Below are 19,072 nucleotides of genomic sequence, written 5' to 3' on the forward strand. Positions count from 1 at the left end.
GGAAGATGAATGGAAAGTCGGGGAGGAGTGGGAGAGAGAGCGGGTCGAAGAAATGGAAAAGTGCAGGGCCCTTCCAAGAGCCCAAGGGGGGGGGACAATGAGTACTGATGACTTGCGTGCTGCCTTGTGGTTCCGTCCAGCAGGAGGTACCAGTTACGATCTTATCCTTGATAGGTGCATACGAGGCAATGGCCGCAAGCGAACGTTTTTTGTTCGCTTTTTTGCACTGCTCCTGTTTGGAATTAGGACTCAGCAAGTTATTTTACCTTTATACGAACGAGTTAGACACCTCATTTTGTCGGTTGGTCTACTGCTGCCATTCAATAGACGAGTCGTGGCAAGATGGCTTAATTCAATAAAGGATCAAGAACGGATACTCTCACCAGAGACTGCCGCCCCACCATGGCTTTTAAGCCAGCCAAGCTGTGTTTGGCCTGGTTTCCCAGGGGATTATGTCATGGGCCGCTAACAAGGTACCTCTCAGCGAGCTGCTCTTTGATTTCATGTTCGAAATCCCAGGCTTCTGGTCTGCTTTTCTTTCACGGGCCTTCCTTTTGACAGCAGCTGCCAGGTGTCGGTCTCAGCACTGACAACAGTTGTGATACTGCCTATGTCTTCCCCATTCAAAAATGTCTGTGCACATGCCGACAGTGTGCTTTTTTGGACCAAAGCAAATGCTCCCCTCCCACGAGCAAACCCGCCAGGTGACACACATTCCATACATACCATTCATGGTGGAGAAAACCAACGCGTCCCCAAACCAGTAGACACGCGTCGCCAACCTGGTTACAGAGCGATCCAAGCCAAGAGCACCGAGTATAGGATCTCTGACAACTGTTGAATGACTGGCAAACGGCCTTCTTTTAAAATCACTTTCGGCAGGTTTTTTTTTTTCTTTTTTTTTCCTGCACTGTCAATTTGCTGAGCCAGACATTCAAGCGCGTCTTTGACATCCTCGTGGGCACATGTTCCGACCTACACTTACACATCTAGCTATCCCAGTCCACCATGGCAGTGCCTGAGTCTGATTCTGAAACAACCCTGGATCTTCCTCCCGGCTTCAAGGGTATCACAGATCTGTTGGATGGGAAGGGGACACAGGGAGAGTTCGTCAATGTTATTGGCGTAGTTGTTGACTTTCAAAAACCCATCGCCACCAGAGGGAAAGGTACGATGCAAAACCCCAGGGCGCCGGACTGGCCTGGCGTGGTCACTGACCTTTTCCAGACTGGAAAGCTACAATACGACTTACCGACTTCTCAACCTCAAGCGAGGGTAGGGACATAGCATTCAACTTCTTCAGACCCAAAGAGTGCATGCCCAATGTTGGGGCAAGGGATATCGTCGTCGTCTACAAAGCGAAAGTAAGCTATGTCAGTACTCTTTAAGATGATATCAGTTGCACTGACAGACCTCTGTCAGTACCAGCGACATCGCAGCGAGCCGTTGTCTCTCATAACAAACTTCACTACAGCCGTCCATGCATACCCGGCGGCCAAGATCCCTCCCAGCCCCGCGCAGCCTGCATCCTGCCCCTTGAGGTTCTCACGGTCTGATTCCAATCACCCCCCGGCTCCCAAAGCCGAGCAATATGTGTCCTGGCTCTTTCATCATGTCAACAAGGACTATATTCCCGATCCTGAACAGTTCGAAATACAGACGATACAGTCACTCAATGTCAAGAACAAGTTTTGTGAACTCAAAGATGCCAAAGATGGTACTTTTCATGACATCATTGCGCAAGTTGTCCAAGAATGCTATGACTATGGCGACAAAATTCGGCTCTATGTTTCAGACTATACCGAGAACTCAGGTTTCTTTAACCACATGAGAACTGGCCAGACCGGCGGGAGTTCCAGGGACGGCGACCCCTACGGTTACATAACCACCAAAGACAGCACATCGTCAATCTGGAACGGACCTTTTGGCAAGAGGACCCTTCAGGTCACTTGCTATGAGCCGCATGCAACTGTCATCAGAGACAGAGTCAAGAATGGTTCATGGGTCCATCTACTTAACGTCCAGTTCAAGTACGGTTCAAACGGCGCGAACCTCGAGGGTTACCTCCGTGAAGACCGGAACGCTTTTCGCAACAAGAAAATCTCTGTCGACGTTCTCGATCTTTCCGAGGGTCCCGAGTACATCTCCCCGAGCTTGAAAAATGCCCTCAGAAGGAAGAGGGATTACGAAAAAGAGGAGAAGGCACTGCGCAAAGACCTGCAATCGACACAGACAAAAAGCAAGAAGCGGCCGGCGCCGGGCCAAGCGGAGGGCAAGTCTCTGAATTCAAAGCAGAAACGCGCTGCACAAAGGGCCCACGTCGACGGAAAGGCAAAACAGGACGTGGCTCCTGTAGACGCCGGTCTCAACACGCAGGTCATTGCAGAACATCCCGAACAACCGATAATACCTGTGTCGGACCTTCTGGAGCCAGTAAAATATGAGACGACTTACCAAGGCGCTCCCCTTTCCTTCGACCTTCCCTTCAACTGCGCCAGGTACCGCACCAACGTCCGCGTAGTCGACTTTTACCCGAAAAGGCTTCAGGACTTTGCCCGCGCCCGCAAGCAACGATCAGAGTACGAAGCGCTCTCCGACTACTCTGGCGAAGAATCGGAGTCGGAGGAAGAAAAAGAAGAAGAACAAGGCACACTCAATGGTTTCGCAAGCAAAGGCGACCGGAAATGGGAATGGCGCTTCGCTCTGCATCTCGAGGGCGTCGCAACTGTGCCCAAGAACTCCGAAAGCAGGAAAGGTGATAGCTTGTGGGTCGTGGTGGGTAATTTGGACGCGCAGCTTCTGACGGACATGGACGCCTGTGACCTCCGCGCGAGCCCCGAGAAGCTGGCGCAGCTGCGGGAGAGGATGTTCATTCTCTGGGGAGATCTCGAGGAGAAGAAGTCCAAGGAACTAGCAAACCAGCGCAAGAAGCAGAAAGCTAATGTGGGAAAGAAGATGACGGGTGACCGGCCACCGGACAGTTCCGATAACGAGGCACTCAGCGGGCCGTTGAAGAAGAAGGCTGCTGAGACTATTTCGAACCGGCCTTTCACGTGCTGCATCCACCAATATGGCATCCAGGTCAAGGAGTCGAATCCAGACAAGGCAAATGCAGGTGAAGGGAGGCGATGGAAGAGGATGTTTGGACTTTTCGGAACCAAGATTTGCTACAACAAGTAAATGCAGGGAAGCAAGAGTCCTCCCCCAAGCTTTGGCATGGGGTACGAGTTCATGATACTATTTGAGTAGGCGGGGGCAAGGCCGTCATAAGCGCGACTGCGGGTTCGCACCGCTGGGAATACTATCAGAAGTTGCGTCGTGTTAGCTATCACAAGAGCTAATTGTCTTTTGAACCCTTTCTAACGCCATTGGTCAAACGAGCCATCTACACGCCGGCGCTCTCAATTCGCCGTCACCGTCCGGCATTACCATCCAGTCCGAGCAGAAATGATATGTAAAGGTGTTCTGTAAGCAAGCAATCCTACGCCAGCGCACAAACACACCACACAAGGGATGGAAACGGTCTCGAAGCCAGAACCATCATCATATGAACAGAGCAAAGGACAACCGAACCGTGCTTTTGTGTTTGCCCTCCGGCGGCTCAAAGTTGACGGATCAAACACCGTTCAGTCGCCCAATACATCGTCGTCGTCTGCATCATTATTATTGGCAGGAGCCTCCTCTACGTCGGGCTCCTCTTCTTCCTCTTCCTCCAGCAATTCTCGTCGCCGGAGATCTTCCTTGGTGCCCTCTTCCGGCTCAGGCTCGGGTTCTTCGAAAACGTCTTCCTCCTCGTTATCATCGTCATCGTCGACAACGATCTCTTCGCTCCGGGCGGGCTTCGCTGCGGTCGATTTGGCCGACGTCTTCGCTTTTTGCGCCTGCTTCTTGCCGTACAGGTGCTCCCGGACCTTGGACGGGTCGAGGTAAGCGACTACTTCAGCAAAGTTCTTGCCGAGCCTGCCCTGGTTTCGGAGGAGACGCTTGCGAAGCGTGCCGGCGTGAGGCCCTGTTTGATCCAGGACCTTTTGAACTATGGCGAGCACAAACTTGGCAGCCAGCTCGCAAAGGGCCTTTTCGGATTTGAGCTCAATGGCAAGCTTCTCCTCTTGAGTTAGTCCCTCATCTTCATCCTCTTCCTCGTCAGAGTCGTCGTCATCCATGGGTTCTTCGTCTTCGGCCGGCTCGTTGAGGATCTTCTTTGTACGCTTGGCAAAGCTCCGCTCGACGCCGTCGTAGATGGAGATAAGTTCAGGCAAGAGCTTGGGCTCGAGTTCATGTGTGAGCCTCGCGAACTTCTTGTAGTTGGCGTTCCCGCGGGACTCTTCTGTCCAGTTTCGCAAGGAACCAAAGAGGACGTGAATGTCGCAAAGAGCGCCAGTCGCAAAAATGCGAATCTCATCGATGATAGCTCGTGACGACAAAGTCTTGATGAGGCCCGTGTCATACTTCCTGCGCAGGACGACGGTTTGGTCCACGACAGAATCAGGGGTTTCGGCTCCGCTTTGGATGAACTTCTGGAAGCTTCGCACCTTCCACATGAAGTAGAACTGGATTCCCTTGATTGCAAAGGATGTGACCTCGTCTTCCAAGTCGTCGACTTCGCTGGGCTCGTTGAATGTGCCCCGACGAACAATGTTGACCAGGATTTCAATGGCGGATGACATTGAGTCAGCGGCACGGCCTTCGGTTTCGAGGATTTCTGTGCAATCAGAAATGCGAGCAAGCTCACTGATCTTCATTAGCACGGTGGAGAGTGCTGTCAAATGCTCCTCTTCCAGGTTGCCGCGGATGGTGAGCTCGCATGTTTTGTCGAAGCTGCGCAGTGTATTGATGACGTTCTCCCACAGAACTGCAAGCCTTCCCTCAGTCAGCTCCTCGAGCTCATCATATTGGCGAGAATGGAGGAGAGCAGCGGCAGCTTCAGAAACAACCCTCTTATCGTCGTGCCTGTTGAACTGTGTGCTGATCTCGTCCAACAACTTCTCATACTTGGTCGAGTCTTGCCGCAGTGTTTGGAAAACCTCCAAGTCCAGGAAGTGCTCCATTCGCAGGACAATAGTAGCCGTAACAGGATCAGCCCCGAACTTGTTGAGAAGTTGCGGGATCACGGTTGCCAGTTCCAAGGCTGTCTCTTCTTGAGCCTCGGCAACTTCCGGGCGACCACTCTTTTTCTTGTTCTTCTCAATTTCGGCGGATTGTAGCATCGACATCTTCACTGCTGAGGCCAGGACTTCCAGCAAGATAGCCTCCTCTGAGCCCCCCGGCCCAACGGCTTTCTTAAAAGCAATCTCAGTGGAGGCACCATGTGACTTGGACCTGGACTTGGAGCTGACAGTGTGGTCGTAGAGCAGATACCCCGCCAGTACCTCCCACTGTTTTACGTAGGGCACCTTTTCGAAAAGGACTTGGGAAGCAAGCGATATGCGAGTATCGGCCACATTCGCCTGTGTGACATCAGCCGCAACGGCAAGGCCTTGAGAGCTGCCGTCTTGCTGCTCGCCTTCAACCTGCGCATCAAACGCCGCGAGGTTCTCCGCTAAGCACTTGATGTTGACCCACGTGCTGCGGGGCGAGTTGTAGTCGTCGTCCTCGATTTCGCCAAAGAGCTCATCCAGGGCATCCTGGCCACCAAGCTCTTCCATTTTGCTTTCGATGGAATCTTCAACACAGGAGACGAAGAAGTTGACAACCGATTTCCTGATCCTGGAATCGCTGTCGAAAATGAGCTTGCCAACCGAGTCAACCTCGTCTGGCTCCAGCATTCCGGCGTCCCGGAGGACGTTGATGACAGAGACGGCCGCGACACGGACAGACACCTCAGCATCCTTGGTAGCAATTTCAATGAGGCGAGGCCGAAACCGGTCAATGAAGTGGCCTAACGGCTGAATGTCCTTTCGAAAGATGCGTGCGAGTTGTCTGAGGACTTCTTGTCGAGTTGAAGCAACCACGTCCGAGAGCATCCAGCCCAAGTAGCGCAAATACTCGGGTTGCATGAAGACTGTTGGTTGGCCAGTGATCCAAGACCCCAAGGCCTCGACACACTCCGTCCGAATACGCGGGTCGATATCTCGGTATCGGTGGATAAACGTGGTGTCGAAGAAGTCCTTGATATGGTGGCCGCATAGCTCTCTGTTGTTGTTGGCTTCGTCGAGCGTGCGTTGCATTTCCGCCAATTTGGCCTTGTTCTTGCCTCTCTTGGCTTGGTTGATTTGTTGTTCGATGGCAGTAATGCGGGAATCAAGAGTATTTGCGACGTCGATCAAGCCGTGCACAAGGGAGAGGATGACAGTGGTCGCAGTGTGCCGGAAAGGACGAAGTGATGAAGTCGACATGGATGCTATCCAGCGGACGAGGTTTTCCATCAAAGTCGCGTCGCTGTAGAGGATGTCGGTCTCGTGAACACTACGCACAACAGCCCTGAAAAATCCGGTCAGGAGGTCGCGGAAAGCTTTAGTGTTTTTCGCCCTGGAAATGAGAGGGTACTCCGTTACTTGCTCCTGCTATAGGTTAGCGCACCGTTCCGCAGAGTAGAAGATCCGCATAGAGGGTTGAGCGTCTATACCTCTTGGAACAGATCCTGAAGCTCGGTAAGGCGAGCCTGACAGTTATCAGGATCGCGGACATCGTCTTCGGTAATCTCAAGATCGCAGCCGGAACATTGCAATACCAGATTAACGAGCTCGACAACAGCAAGGGCATCGTTAGCCTGGTATCTAGTCTGCCATTTGTCGGCAACTTCATCTGAGGGCAATCCCGAACCAAAAACGTCGGCTGTAGAGACGTGTCAGTTGACGGGACTGTGAACAGCATTCCAGGGTGTTTGACTTACCGTAGAGGCCCTCCCCTTGCTTATCAGCAATCCTCACCGACTTCTTCGGACGGGATGGCAGGCTTGCGGAGTGACCAGATGGGGCTACTCCGTTGGTCTTGGGTTTCTTAGTTGCGGGCTTCTTTACGCGGGTCCCTTGCGATGCGCCTGATCGCTTCTTGGGTCTGGAGCGAGGGCGTTCGTCGGCGCTATCGGCGGCGTCGCTCATCGTAGCATCCGTCTCGGGCTCGTCATCGTCGTTTCCTTCATCATCATCATCCTGTTCCAGGCCTCTTTTGCGCTTGGGGGCGGTGACTGGTTCGGGGCTGAACTTTTCGGGGGCTCGCACGACGCGTCCGGATCGACGACGCGACGACTCGGGTTCGGGGGATGCTGTCGCGCTCTCCATGTTGTTGCGCAAAGGTAATGGGGCAAAATCGCTGAAACACGAACACGAAGGCAGCAATCGCGACAATTAGTTTGCGCCGATGAGCGAGAGTTCGGAGGGGTGGCGCATACGAAGGAAATTGTCGCGTTCAGTCGGTGCGTCTGTGTCGAGGATGTTTAGGTGATGAGCTCTCCAATTTCGCGAGTGGGAGGATGACCGGATTTGGGTGGATGGAAATGGGGGTACCTGTGTGACGTACCGTGCGAGACACGACACTCTTCGGCGAGAAAACACTGTATCAATGGTGCAGGAGGAAATGGCAGATAAAACGCGGGTACGTACCGTCTCAACCGTCTGCCATCTACCTACCTACCTACCTAGGTACCTAAGATAGGTGATCATTGGGTGCACATTATTGAATCTCCGATAATTACTGAAGATCAGCGGCCCTACAGCTAAGTCTTGGAGTCTATCAGCTGAGCGACTTATAGGTACTTACCTACTTACCTAGGTAGTTAGGTGGGTAGACAGAGAGGTTCAGCTGGTTTGGTGGGGTTCTGTAGGGGAAGCGTTGCCCATTATGCGGGAGTCCAGGCCCACGCATACTTGAAGTTCGAAGACTGCCAAGCTCATGAGCTGCTAATGTTCTATGCAGGCTGCCAGACATGTGTCGTCTCAATACATTGGTATCCCCGATCGCAACCGGCTCATTGTATTTTTAAAGGGATAGCTCACTATTAGCTATGTTTGTAGCCTGGGGTCTTTCACGGTCTAGTACCGTATCCTCTCTGCAGATTCGCCTACCGCTAATTCTCGGGCTAACGGCAAGGAGTATCGCGGCCACCAAATAGGGGTTGGCGTGCTAGCAGAAACAGGGATCTAGTGGTAGCAAAAGCAGGGGTTAGTTATGTACATTAGTAGCAAGTTAAGTAGCAAGGGCCAGCAAAAAACCTTATAAGTGGCATTAGATTTCCTCCCTCCCTCCCTCTTACTTACTTATAGCTCTAGATTTCCTATAGCCTTGTTAAACTATTTCTAATAGGTTACTAGACGTCTTTAGCTAGAGATATATACTCTTTACTGTTGTTATTTATATTAACATTAGGTATCTCTTCTTAGGTTATTTTCTTCTTAATGTAGGCGTTGTAATTAAAGTTATCCTAACTATCCTATAATATCTTCTTATTTAGTATATCCTTAATCTAAATCTTATTAATATTGCTTTTATCTAGGTTACTACTAATCCTATACTAAAGAAAGGATTACTAGACTATTTTACCTCTTTTAGCTAGGCAACAGGTTACTATTATAATAGTATAAGTAACTATAATGCGTTTTATTAATATAGACTACTTAATAAGTATAGGTTAAATAGGTAGGCTAGGCTAGCTAGCAGTAGCTTGCTTTATTTACTATATATACTTATTAGTTGCCTTAGATAACTACTGCTTAAAGGGCTTATTAATAGCAGTATCTAGAGGTTAGAGGAGGGAGGTTATGCCTAGCGGTATAAGGCTAGGCGTCACATAGTTAGATTAAAGTTGTAATAGTATAGTAGGCGTCTTATAAAAGGTAGTAACGTCTATAACTAAGAGGTATTCTTGCCCTACTATAAGAGGAAAAAATTCTTCTATTAGCTACTGCCTAAGAAGATATTTATTATTATAAGCTATATTATTATATTTAACTGTTACCTCTTTACTATATAAGTTACCCTTATATACCTTTAGTTAGCTACTAAGGCTAGTAGGCTTACTATAAAAAATAAGCTTTAGTAGTAGCTGTTAGACCCTATTAGCAAAGATATAGAGGATAAGAGTAGCTTACTGCTTACTTTAGCCACTATAGTCACTTTTACTAGCCACTGTACAAGACCCCCTAGCTGCCTACATAGATCTATTAAGGTATTTAAAAGGTATAGGGGTCTTGTTAAAGTTAATAATATAGTTAGGTAAGAAACAGAGGCTACTAATAGGCAGCTACTACTAGGCTAGTAATAGCTAGCTAATATATTAGTTAAAGTAGAGGAAGCTAGTAATAACTATAAGGTATTTAGTAGATAGCTTTAAGGCTTACTTTGTAAGCCAGCAGTGTAAAATACTCTATTATGTAAGGAAGCCACTAAACTAGCTAGCAGAGAATTAGAAGGGGGAGGTATACATAGGAAGGTTATTAGTAATAATAGTGTTAGGATAGTTAGCAGTAAAAAGGGCTTAGGCCTCCTGCTTAAACTATCTAGTAGTAACAACCTTGTTATAGGCTTATTATTACTAGAAGTGCCTATAAAGGTTAGCTTCTATTTCTAGCTACTGTAGTTAATAGCGTACTACTAGGCTAATAATAGTATCTTAGTGCTTATACTAATATACTATTGTTGTACAAGGTATCTTAAAGTAGTTAGTAGCCTCTTTAAATAATAGGTAATAAAGCCTATTAGTAGGGTCAAGAGGAGTATTGCTAGCCTATTAATAGGTATAGGAAGGATTAGATAGGTAACAGTAGTGCTTAAGGTACATTAGTACCTTAACTTGCTTTTAGTTACTATATAACCTTTTAACCTACTAGACTAACGTAGTTACTGTATATTGTCGCTTTATAATAGGCGTAGGGGTTTTACCTATTTTCTTGCGTAACAGTGGTGTATTTAGGTTAACTTTGCCTAGCGGCAGACGGTTAGGTATTATGAATATTGTGGTGGGTGGGTTAGTGGGTAGGTTAGTGGGTAGGTTAGTGGGTGGGTTGGTGGGCAAGTGGGTTAGAAAGTTATAGACGGCTGGCTGGCCTGTAGGTAGGTGGGTGGGAGGGTTTGACCTTGACCGCTTTCCTAAATAGGCTTAGCTGATTGGCAGCCAGCGATACTCCTTGCCGTTAGCCCGAGAATTAGCGGTAGGCGAATCTGCAGAGAGGATACGGTATTTGCCTGTGGTCTTCATTGTATATATACACTGGGGACCTAGGTAGAGAGGACTGTGTAAGCCTGCCAGCGGCATCCCGGTACGTACTCCTTATCAAGACTTTTCCCGCTCATTCATGGACTTGACTTTCCGACAAGCAGAAATCCAATTACGTATTAGCAGTGCCGTCTCGCACAACTGCAACAACCAACATCACGATTGGGCTGAGTGGATACCCCGAAGCATATGACCCAATTCGCCGCTCTGCTTCCTCTAAACTAGCTTCTCAGGACGTTTCTAACCTAGCACAATTGTTAAAAGACGCCTTTTACAGTCAGGAATGACCTGCCAGAGGGACCCCTGAAACCCGCCGACCACCTTTCAACACGCACCGGTAGGGCCAGCGATGGATTCTCCTTTTCCAAAGTCCTCTTCAGCGGCCGGCGAGGGCGAGATCATAGCCCGAGTGCTGCCGAACGGCCTGTCTGGTCTCAAAGCCATGTCGTACCAGTACCCTCTGAAACTCATCTCTCCCACGCCGGCAGCCGACCAGAGGAGCGTTTTAGTATTCTTATTGTCGTACGGCGGCGGACTGGTTGGAGGGGATAGCATCAATCTATCCATACGCGCTCTGCCAGAGTCAAAGCTCAGCGTTGTCACCCAGGGCCATACAAAAATATTCAAGTCCGCATCCCCCGACATAGTCACGCGACAGACACTCGAGGTCTATATCGAAGACAACGCCGGTATCTGTCAGCTGCCGGACCCAGTACAGCCCTTCGATGGGAGCGTCTATGAACAGACGCAAATATTCACAGCCTCCCCCAGCGCATCTCTGTGTCTATTGGACTGGGTGACGCAGGGAAGAACGGCACGCGGCGAGGACTGGAGTTTTGTCAAGTGGACAGGGCGCAACGAAGTCTGGTTGTCGGGGGAAACTCCGGGGAGCAAGAACCGCCTGCTTGTGCGGGACACGGTCATCTTGGACAGAAATAGCCAAGGGTTAGTTGGCAGGTCCTTGAGAGACTCCATGCACGGGAGTGGGCTTTTTGGGACGTTGATTCTTCGAGGGCCGCAAATGCACGCGCTGGGGAACTTCTTTCTTGAAGAATTTGGGGTCTTGCCGCGGCTTGGTGCGAGGGATTTCAGATCGGCAGAGGCCAAAGCCAAGGAGGAGAGCAGTCTGACAGAGGACGAGTTGTGGCGGATGAAGCGCATAGAGATGGAGGCCAAGGATGGCATCTTATGGTCCGCAGCGAGGGTCAGGACCTGTGTCATTGTGAAATTTGGAGCGAGTACAGTTGAGGCTGGGAGGCTGTGGATTGGCAACATGCTAAATCGAGAGGGCAGCGTCGCAAGACTATACGGTGAGCAGTCACTGATGTGTGTGAAATGAGATACCCGAGATCTTCACACTATTACGCTACAAGTGCATACCAATACGCCTCTCGGAACGCTGAGAATCATCAAGGGAAAACACGACACCGCATGTTCAAATGAATTTTCCTTCCGAGACCGACTGAGCATGCTTAATACAAGTGAAGACTCAGTGGTACCTATCTTCAGTGAACGTCGAGGGCGGTGAGCCAATGTACACAGACAGGTAATTACCTACCTACGTCTCATACGGCTTTAGTGCCCCTCCTTCGCGGGGTGTCCCAACCCCACTTTGTTTGCGGTAACTCGGAGGGTGAACTGGAAAAAAATTACAAGGGTACCTCGACCGAAGTGTGGTCCCCCACCACGCTAAGGTAATCGAGCATCTTTTTCTCGTAGCGGCGCACCTGTAACTCTCGGTCGACAACGGCATATCACAAATTTCCAAATCCTTCCCCACAGCCTACGACGACGGCAAGCCGCCAATTGTACGGAATAGCGACAATAGTACAAATTCATCCGACTCATCATACCCGTACCATAGTCGCCTGTCAACATGCCTGAGGGAACGACCCCGGCTCGAGGCGCCGGTAGGGCTCGTGGCCGAGGAACAAGAGGCAGAGGCGTGGGAAGAGGAGCCGCTGTCAGTGTCACACCAAGCGCGGAGACTCCTGCGCCAACGTCTAGGCCTTCCTCGGCACTGGACACTGCTCCGGCAACTGCAGGAGCTTCCAGAGACTCCGCAACTCCTAGGCCAGCACCAACGCGGGGCCCTTCAGTCGGCAGGTTTCGGCCCAAGGTTGTGCGCAGAGATGAGGCCTCAAGAGACGCCATTGCTAGACAAGAGTTGGAAAAAGACAATGCGAGGGCAAAGGCCGAGGCTCGAGCGCAGGCGCGCTCTCGAGGTCGCAGTCGACGAGCTCGTGGAGATGCCATGGGTAGGGGCGGGTTCATGTCGCGAACTGCTGTTGCTAGCGGTCCCTTTTCACAGATGAACATTGAGGGTAGGTCCGGGGGTCTTGTCATGACACAAGGTACAGAGCTAACATTGCCCAGGAGGCGGAAGGTCCGGTGGGGGCTGGGGAGGTGGCGGCGGCGGCGGCGGCGGCGGTTTCTTCGGCGGCGGCGGAGGAGGCAGAACCAAGAGAGAAGGTGGCGGTTTTGGAGAGGCATCCGGCCATCGCGAAGCCCGGATCAACGCCGACAGGCTCGCAGGATACGCGGTCGACCGCGAACCGGATTCCGACGACGAAGCGACGGCAGCCCTCATTAGCTCGAAGCCCGATAATATCTGGCCCATGGGCATTGCGCGAATCGACAAGAAGGAGGAGAAAAAGGTCATTGCGACTTCGGCAGAACTCGAGGCGGAAGAACAAGGAAAGGCGGAAGAAAGTCTATGGGTTGACGCAAACGAGGCTTGGCCCGGTGCCGTTCCCCGGGTGGAGGAAGAGACCAAGGTCTGGCATGCAGCACCCAAGGGCATGGTTCATGTCAAGGCGGAACCCGGGGCTGAACCGGGCGCCATGGACATCGCGCCGGTTGATTTCAACGCCCGGGTGAAATCTTCGACGCCCGACGCCGAGGAGAAGGTCACTCCTGAACCGAAGACCAAAAAGACAGCGGCCGACCCCGAGGTGGAAATGATCACACACGATATGCAGCTTCTGCTGGGCGAATTGGGCACTGTTTCCGACGAGAATTCCAAGGCCCCTGAGAGCGAGGCTATACAGGATAAGGACGGCCGATTATACCTCTTCCAGTTCCCGCCACTGCTCCCACCCTTGCATCCTACGACTGCGCCCAAGGTCAAGCCGGAGCCGGATGATGTCGTCATGATGGACCCGCCTGGCGAAGCGGTCGACCTCACCAACTCGGAAGAGAACATAAGGGCCAAGGCCGAGGAGGACAAGGACATTGACCTGACCGACATCAATCAGCTGGTTTCCCAGGCCGGCATGATGGGCAAGCTCAAGGTCCGCAAGTCCGGCAAGGTCGAGTTGGACTGGGGCGGGCGAACCCTAGAGCTCAGCCCGGCGGCAGGCATGAACTTCTTGACCACGGCAGTAATCGTGGAGGAGTCGGACGAGAAGACGAAGCCGGGTGTGGTTGGCGGAGACAGCATCGGTATGGGCAAGATCATGGGCAGATTTGTCCTCGCACCTACCTGGGGCGATGAGGAAGAATGGGAAGTTGACCCGGATGATCTTGCTATCCCCAGCGAGTAAGAAGGGACGGTGTGGTCAGCGCCAGTGGAGGAGCGTGGCACGTGTAACGGACAAAACAAGCGCGAGGGGAGTCAGTGGCTTCGACGCTAAGTCTCGGGGGCCAGGAGGGGCGGGGCGCAAGCAGATCAACAAAAGATGAACGATACCCTAGATTGGTTCGGACTGCAACTAATAATTGGGACGAACTTGGGGGACGGCGTCGTCCCGTCGGTCTTCCCCACACTCCGTACATGAGACCCTCCGTGAACCCGACCTCCAAGCCTCGGTAATGGTGTCATTGTCTGTGGTGCGTCTGCAGAACATGTCACAGTCGTCTACTAGACCCAGCCTCTTTGGAAATTGTTGAGTGGGTGACGGTAAGAGGAAACTGCTGCAGAGCGGTGGTTGTCATATCGTGCACCATCACATTTTGCATAAACAAACTCCATTGGCCTCAAACCCACCACCATACAGCGCTGTCACCGACTTCACGAGTGAGTGACGGGGGCCATTCAACATGGGTGAAGCAGCGGGGTGCAATGCCTCGCATCCTCTCCATGTCATAATCATCGGCGCGGGCCTTGCGGGCCTGGCCACCGCCCTCTCTACCAAGCTCGCAAACCCCTCCCATCGCGTCACGATCCTCGAAGCCGTCAAAGAACTTCAAGAAGTCGGTGTAAGTCGCCCTGCCCCCTCTCTTTCTCACAAACTTGACGACTTTATCACCCATCAGAGCTTTACCTACTCACAGAGACAACCATAGGCAGGCCTCCAGCTCACACCCAACGCAACCCGCCTTCTTCAAGCCTGGGGCCTGGGCCCGACCCTTTCCCCCCTCGCGACCCGTCCTTCGACCCTCTCCGTCCACCGTTACGACGGCACCCGCCTTCTCGCCCACGAATCACGCCTCCAAGAAACCATCCAATCCCGCTACGGCCATCCTTTTTGGGGGCTCCACCGCGTCGAGCTTCAGCGCGCCCTGGTCGATCGATGCACCGCCCTCGGCGTTGAGATTCACCTCTCTGCGCGCGTCCGCTCCGTAGACTTTGCCCGCGCCGTCGTGACCATCGCCCAGGAAGACAGCGATGGCGCCTCCGGAACCCACTCCGTGGATATCGGCGGCGACGTCGTCGTCTGCGCCGACGGCATGTGGTCCGCCACCCGCGCCCAGTTCCTCGGTCGACCCTCACCTCCGGTACTGACGGGCGACTTGGCCTTCCGCATCGCGATCCCGATCGACTCCCTCAGAGGCCCCCACAAGGCTGAGCTTGAAGCCTTTATCAAGTCGGAGACAGTTCACTTCTGGATCGGTCCGCAGTCCCACGGCGTGTCTTACACCGTGAAACAGGGCCGCATGCTCAACCTGGGCCTCCTGTCCCCGGACAACCTCCCCGAGGGCTCGACAAAAGTCCTCGGGGATGTCGAGGAGATGCGTTCCCTCTTCTCCGGCTGGGACCCCCTCCTCCGAAAGCTCCTGGACCAGGTCGAGAGCGTTCACAAGTGGAAACTCTGCTGGATCGAGCCTCTCTCCCAGTGGGCCAGCGACGACGGGTCCTTCTTCATGGCTGGGGACTGCTGTCACCCGATGCTCCCCTATCTCGCACAGGGCGCAAACTCCTCCCTGGAGGACGGTGCCGTGCTGGGCTATCTCCTGGGAAAGGTTGGCGGGCACGGGACAAAAGCCGCGCAGCTCCCCGCCGCAGCGGCCATGTACCAGCGCCTCCGCATGGCTCGCGGGCAGCGCATCGTTATGGAGTCGTTCCGGCAGCGCGACGACTTCCACATGCCTGATGGCCCAGAGCAGGAGCGCCGCGACGAGGTCATGGCGGCATCACTGGGACCAGGGGCGGAACCACAGCCCGGGTTTCCTTCGCGGTGGACGTGTCCTGAGATCCAGAGGTTCCTGTATTCGTACGATGCGTACGCAGAGGCGGAGGAGTCTTATAATCAGGATCCATACTAGGCTGTTCAAGAATGTTTTGCTTGAGCCGCCTTCGCCCACGGCGTCTATATCCACGTCCCTGTCCTAGCTGGCCTGCGTGCCCGCACGCAGCGACGTGGTCCAATGTCCATTCCGCATTCAGGCACTTCGATGCTATACTCTTCATATCTTATGCGCCGTCGTCTGTCGTTAAAATCACCATTCCCATCCGCCCTCTATGCCGACTGTTTGTACAGACAACCCTAGGGCGCCATAGCAACCCATACCGCTCCTTTGCCCTTGCATCAATACGCACACTATTATTCTCTATGCTTTTTGAAACCTGTGAAATCTAGAAAGTTGTGACATAAACCTGATGAGTGTGAGGCTGGGAATAACCATCGTCGTGCGCCGTGAACCAAGGTCATCTAGCCCATGCGACCTCCAAGGCCCACACGTCCGCTATGTTGGCTTCGGGCATCGAGACCATCGAGATCAGCCGAGGACACGCTCTGCGACCCAGTTCTGTCATCTTGCCAGGTGTCGCTCGCTTTGCCCCCTTCAACGACATACGTTGTGCCATCGGAACTCCTGCGCCGTTCCCGGTCTGGCGACGTCGCGGAGTTTGCCTGGATTTGCCCCCCAGCTGCCTTGGAACCGAATTGTGCAAATGAAGCCGTGTATCCGATTCGGGAGTTTGGCCATGGCTTCGGTTCGTGCTTCCCCATACCACCGAGCTCCAGTTCTGTTGGGCCCACGTCGCCGGCGCCGTACGGGTCGTTGCGCGGGGTTGGCCGGGCCGCCGATCGCGCCGTTCCCGACCTCACCCCCCCGCTGATCGCACCGCTCATACCGGGCGTTTGGTTGGTCGAGGCGAATCCGCTGAGTCGCCATGCTCGAAGAAGAGGCCGGACGGTGACTAAGCTTGATGCGACGATGGCAACACCAGGCTCGACTAAAGTCCATACCATGGGGTCCGTTCCGGTAACTAAAGTAGAGTTTAGCACTGTTATGTTGTATACGGTGTTGAATTACACATTTCTTTAGGAGTGTTTGGGGGGGGGCGGGCTGCATCCTTACATAAGATATCTGCTACGTCGCCGAGGTCGGCAAGGTACCTCAGTCTGACGAGGGTTGCAATACTGGCACTGAGGCTTGTAAGCAATGTTTCGCAGGACCAGAACCAGAACGAGGTTCCTGGGACCTACAATATCCCAAGACTAAGAATCACAATGACGGTTGCTTTGGCTTGTTTGGTCATCTCGATGCTCCAAACCATAGGAATAGGGAGAAGGGCCTCAAAGTAAGTCAGCGTTGTCTTGACGGGGGAGGGAGGCTAGTGATAGAAGGACCGAAACGGCTTACATATAGCCAATCGCTTAGGATCGTCATGACACTGATGGAGTAGGCCGCTGCTACGACAGCATCCGCTGGCACACAATCGGAATTGGAAATAGTATAATCCCACTGTGCCTCGACCGGGGAGCACTGGAACGTGTTCCAGAAGAAGATGACCACGCTCCATATAGTCACAATCGCCAGACTAACATGGATGATCCAGTTGTATACCCTCGACGTCGAAAGCCGGAGCAGGAAAAAGCCGATGCTCAGCTTGATGAAGAGCATACCAAGGACGTATGTGGCAGTAGCCAGAGCTTGGTACTGTGCGATGGTGTTAGGGGAATGGCGTTGGGATAGCCCGATGCGAAGCAACGTACCATTAAAGCTGAGATCTCTTGTCTTTGGCTGAGTGCTCTGTTATGGCGGCCCAAGCCATTTTCTACACCGACGAGGATGAGGGAGCACGAAAGAGTGAAGATAACCTGAGGATGGGTCATCAACATAGTACTTGGCCGTGGCTGTCTCGCTGAGGGAAAGGACGTACCTGAGCCACAACCATGAACCAGTCATCAACCTGGAAGCCGTTTGTCATGAAAGCTCTCACATAACACCTGAGAAGCACAGAAAACCAAGAGAGGGCAAGGAACGCGACGGCAGTGGCTACAAGAGCGCCGCCATTGCTCTCTGATAACTTCACCTCAGCCATAGGGCTGGTCGGTACCGTGGTGATCCTGGGAGTGACAACGAAGAAAGAGCATCACCTAGAGAGGGAGGAAGAGAAGGGAAAGCGGCAGCAAGTCAGGACGGTTACATAGGTGAGGCCATGGGGTTTGGTGTGGCCAGCAACGGAGGACGATGCCAGGGGCCAGTACTGATTAGGCGGGCCTCTGGATACTGCTTAAATCAGAGCCCATGCGAATGACTTCCGGCGACTTTCCGAAAGCGAGCCCGACAGGAACGTCGAGTTTGAGGCCACCCCCGGAGACGGGTCCCGGTAAGGCAGGGTCGCCATGTGGAGAGAGACGAGTGCCCATACGTGCTAATACAGAACGGCCGCAAGAACAATGACGGGGGGGGTTGGGAATGGGAAAGTGCCCCGTGCTGTATTACTGCAGAAACCACGTTTCAAATTTGAAGAAAATGTGCGACCGAGTGGCGTACGGGTGTGGGAGATAGGAGGAGGCCACGCAAGGTAGAAGAGATATTACAAAAGCCAAAGGAGCTGTATGCTGCACAGTGGGTTCGGCCTGGGCACCATGCCATGAAATCCTGCAAAGTTTGCGGTTGCATATCTCCTTTGCGAAAGGCTCCAACGGTGCCACTTGCATCTTCACCTTACACACAAACGTGATAAGGGTTGCAGTCTGCAGCTTGCAGGTGAGGCGCATACGGATGGGTCCCGGGAGACGGGAAGTGCCGGGGAAGAATTCGTCTACTGGGGGTTGAAAAAAAGAAATAAGCCACTACTTTGTCGTAACTCGTATCTCCCCCTTCAGCTGTTGGTTGGTATATTACATATCCCGGCACGACGCCAACCTCTACTTGGACGGATGAACAATGGGTCATCGGGTCAACTAGAGACGGACACACTGATTGCTCATGATCAGATACTGTTCTTGGCCATTAGTACGCCAATGGGGCTGATGCCGTAGTTCTTCGGCTCTGGAAATCCGAAAGGAAGTTCACTCGTCATACCAAGCAGGCGTTTCGGGTGTTCCCCTCTCCTCAAGGAGTAGACAAGGTTGAAGGCGCCTAACTATTGGGTTGTTTGGCGGAAACATGGCGAAGCAGGGGGTTCTTCAGCGTCTACTATTACGATGGATGGATGGATGCATTCATGCGTTCTGGGTGTAACGGGGCGATGCTTTCCCTCCCCAGTTTCACCCATACCAGGTTGGCAACGGCCGAAGTGGGATGATGAATGAGGCGTCGCTGTTGACTCGGAAAGGCACAGACATAAGACTTGGCGATGAAGTAAGAGCGAGGACCCGACATCCGGCATGTTGCATCGTGTGTCTGCTCTTCCTCTTCCTCTACTTCTTCTGGACTTCGCTGTGTAACAGGCAACAAAACCTGCGCCGACGGCTGAGGCCAGGTCACACGCGAAAGGCGTGCCTTGCATACCTACCTACCTAT

At 52.7% G+C, this 19,072-nt stretch overlaps 6 protein-coding genes across 6 annotated transcripts; 4 read left to right on the plus strand and 2 right to left on the minus strand.

The window, feature by feature from the left end:
- Positions 1-1,316: 1,316 nt before the first annotated feature.
- Positions 1,317-3,180, plus strand: LY79DRAFT_512164 (telomere-binding alpha subunit central domain-containing protein; the record flags this gene model as incomplete). Its single annotated transcript, XM_060554339.1, has 2 exons — positions 1,317-1,364; positions 1,429-3,180. 2 exons carry the CDS (start codon positions 1,317-1,319, stop codon positions 3,178-3,180), a joined length of 1,800 nt encoding a protein of 599 aa, XP_060415864.1.
- A 446-nt stretch (positions 3,181-3,626) lies between these two features.
- LY79DRAFT_668370 (STAG domain-containing protein) lies at positions 3,627-7,220 on the minus strand (the record flags this gene model as incomplete). Its single annotated transcript, XM_060563518.1, has 3 exons — positions 3,627-6,500; positions 6,566-6,774; positions 6,833-7,220. 3 exons carry the CDS (start codon positions 7,218-7,220, stop codon positions 3,627-3,629), a joined length of 3,471 nt encoding a protein of 1,156 aa, XP_060415865.1.
- A 2,956-nt stretch (positions 7,221-10,176) lies between these two features.
- LY79DRAFT_548354 (UreD urease accessory protein) lies at positions 10,177-11,707 on the plus strand. The gene has a single exon (XM_060557392.1). The coding sequence runs from the start codon at positions 10,500-10,502 to the stop codon at positions 11,487-11,489; it is 990 nt and encodes a 329-aa protein (XP_060415866.1). The 5' UTR covers positions 10,177-10,499; the 3' UTR covers positions 11,490-11,707.
- Positions 11,708-12,026: 319 nt separating this feature from the next.
- On the plus strand, positions 12,027-13,695 carry LY79DRAFT_588940 (RNA polymerase III RPC4-domain-containing protein; the record flags this gene model as incomplete). The annotated part of the gene is made up of 2 exons (XM_060560978.1): positions 12,027-12,474; positions 12,527-13,695. The coding sequence occupies 2 exons, from the start codon at positions 12,027-12,029 to the stop codon at positions 13,693-13,695; spliced, it is 1,617 nt and encodes a 538-aa protein (XP_060415867.1).
- A 248-nt stretch (positions 13,696-13,943) lies between these two features.
- LY79DRAFT_124359 (FAD dependent oxidoreductase) lies at positions 13,944-15,834 on the plus strand. Its single transcript, XM_060550791.1, has 2 exons — positions 13,944-14,350; positions 14,438-15,834. Exons 1-2 carry the CDS (start codon positions 14,192-14,194, stop codon positions 15,635-15,637), a joined length of 1,359 nt encoding a protein of 452 aa, XP_060415868.1. The 5' UTR covers positions 13,944-14,191; the 3' UTR covers positions 15,638-15,834.
- LY79DRAFT_124322 (integral membrane family protein) lies at positions 15,831-17,745 on the minus strand. The gene is made up of 6 exons (XM_060550790.1): positions 17,481-17,745; positions 17,314-17,418; positions 16,961-17,257; positions 16,804-16,892; positions 16,676-16,743; positions 15,831-16,583 (listed from the first exon to the last, which is right to left on the minus strand). The coding sequence occupies exons 1-6, from the start codon at positions 17,640-17,642 to the stop codon at positions 16,024-16,026; spliced, it is 1,281 nt and encodes a 426-aa protein (XP_060415869.1). The 5' UTR covers positions 17,643-17,745; the 3' UTR covers positions 15,831-16,023.
- Positions 17,746-19,072: the final 1,327 nt, after the last annotated feature.

The sequence above is a fragment of the Colletotrichum navitas genome (assembly GCF_030913465.1).
Source record: "Colletotrichum navitas strain CBS 125086 chromosome Unknown LY79scaffold_18, whole genome shotgun sequence".
NCBI lineage: Eukaryota > Fungi > Ascomycota > Sordariomycetes > Glomerellales > Glomerellaceae > Colletotrichum > Colletotrichum navitas.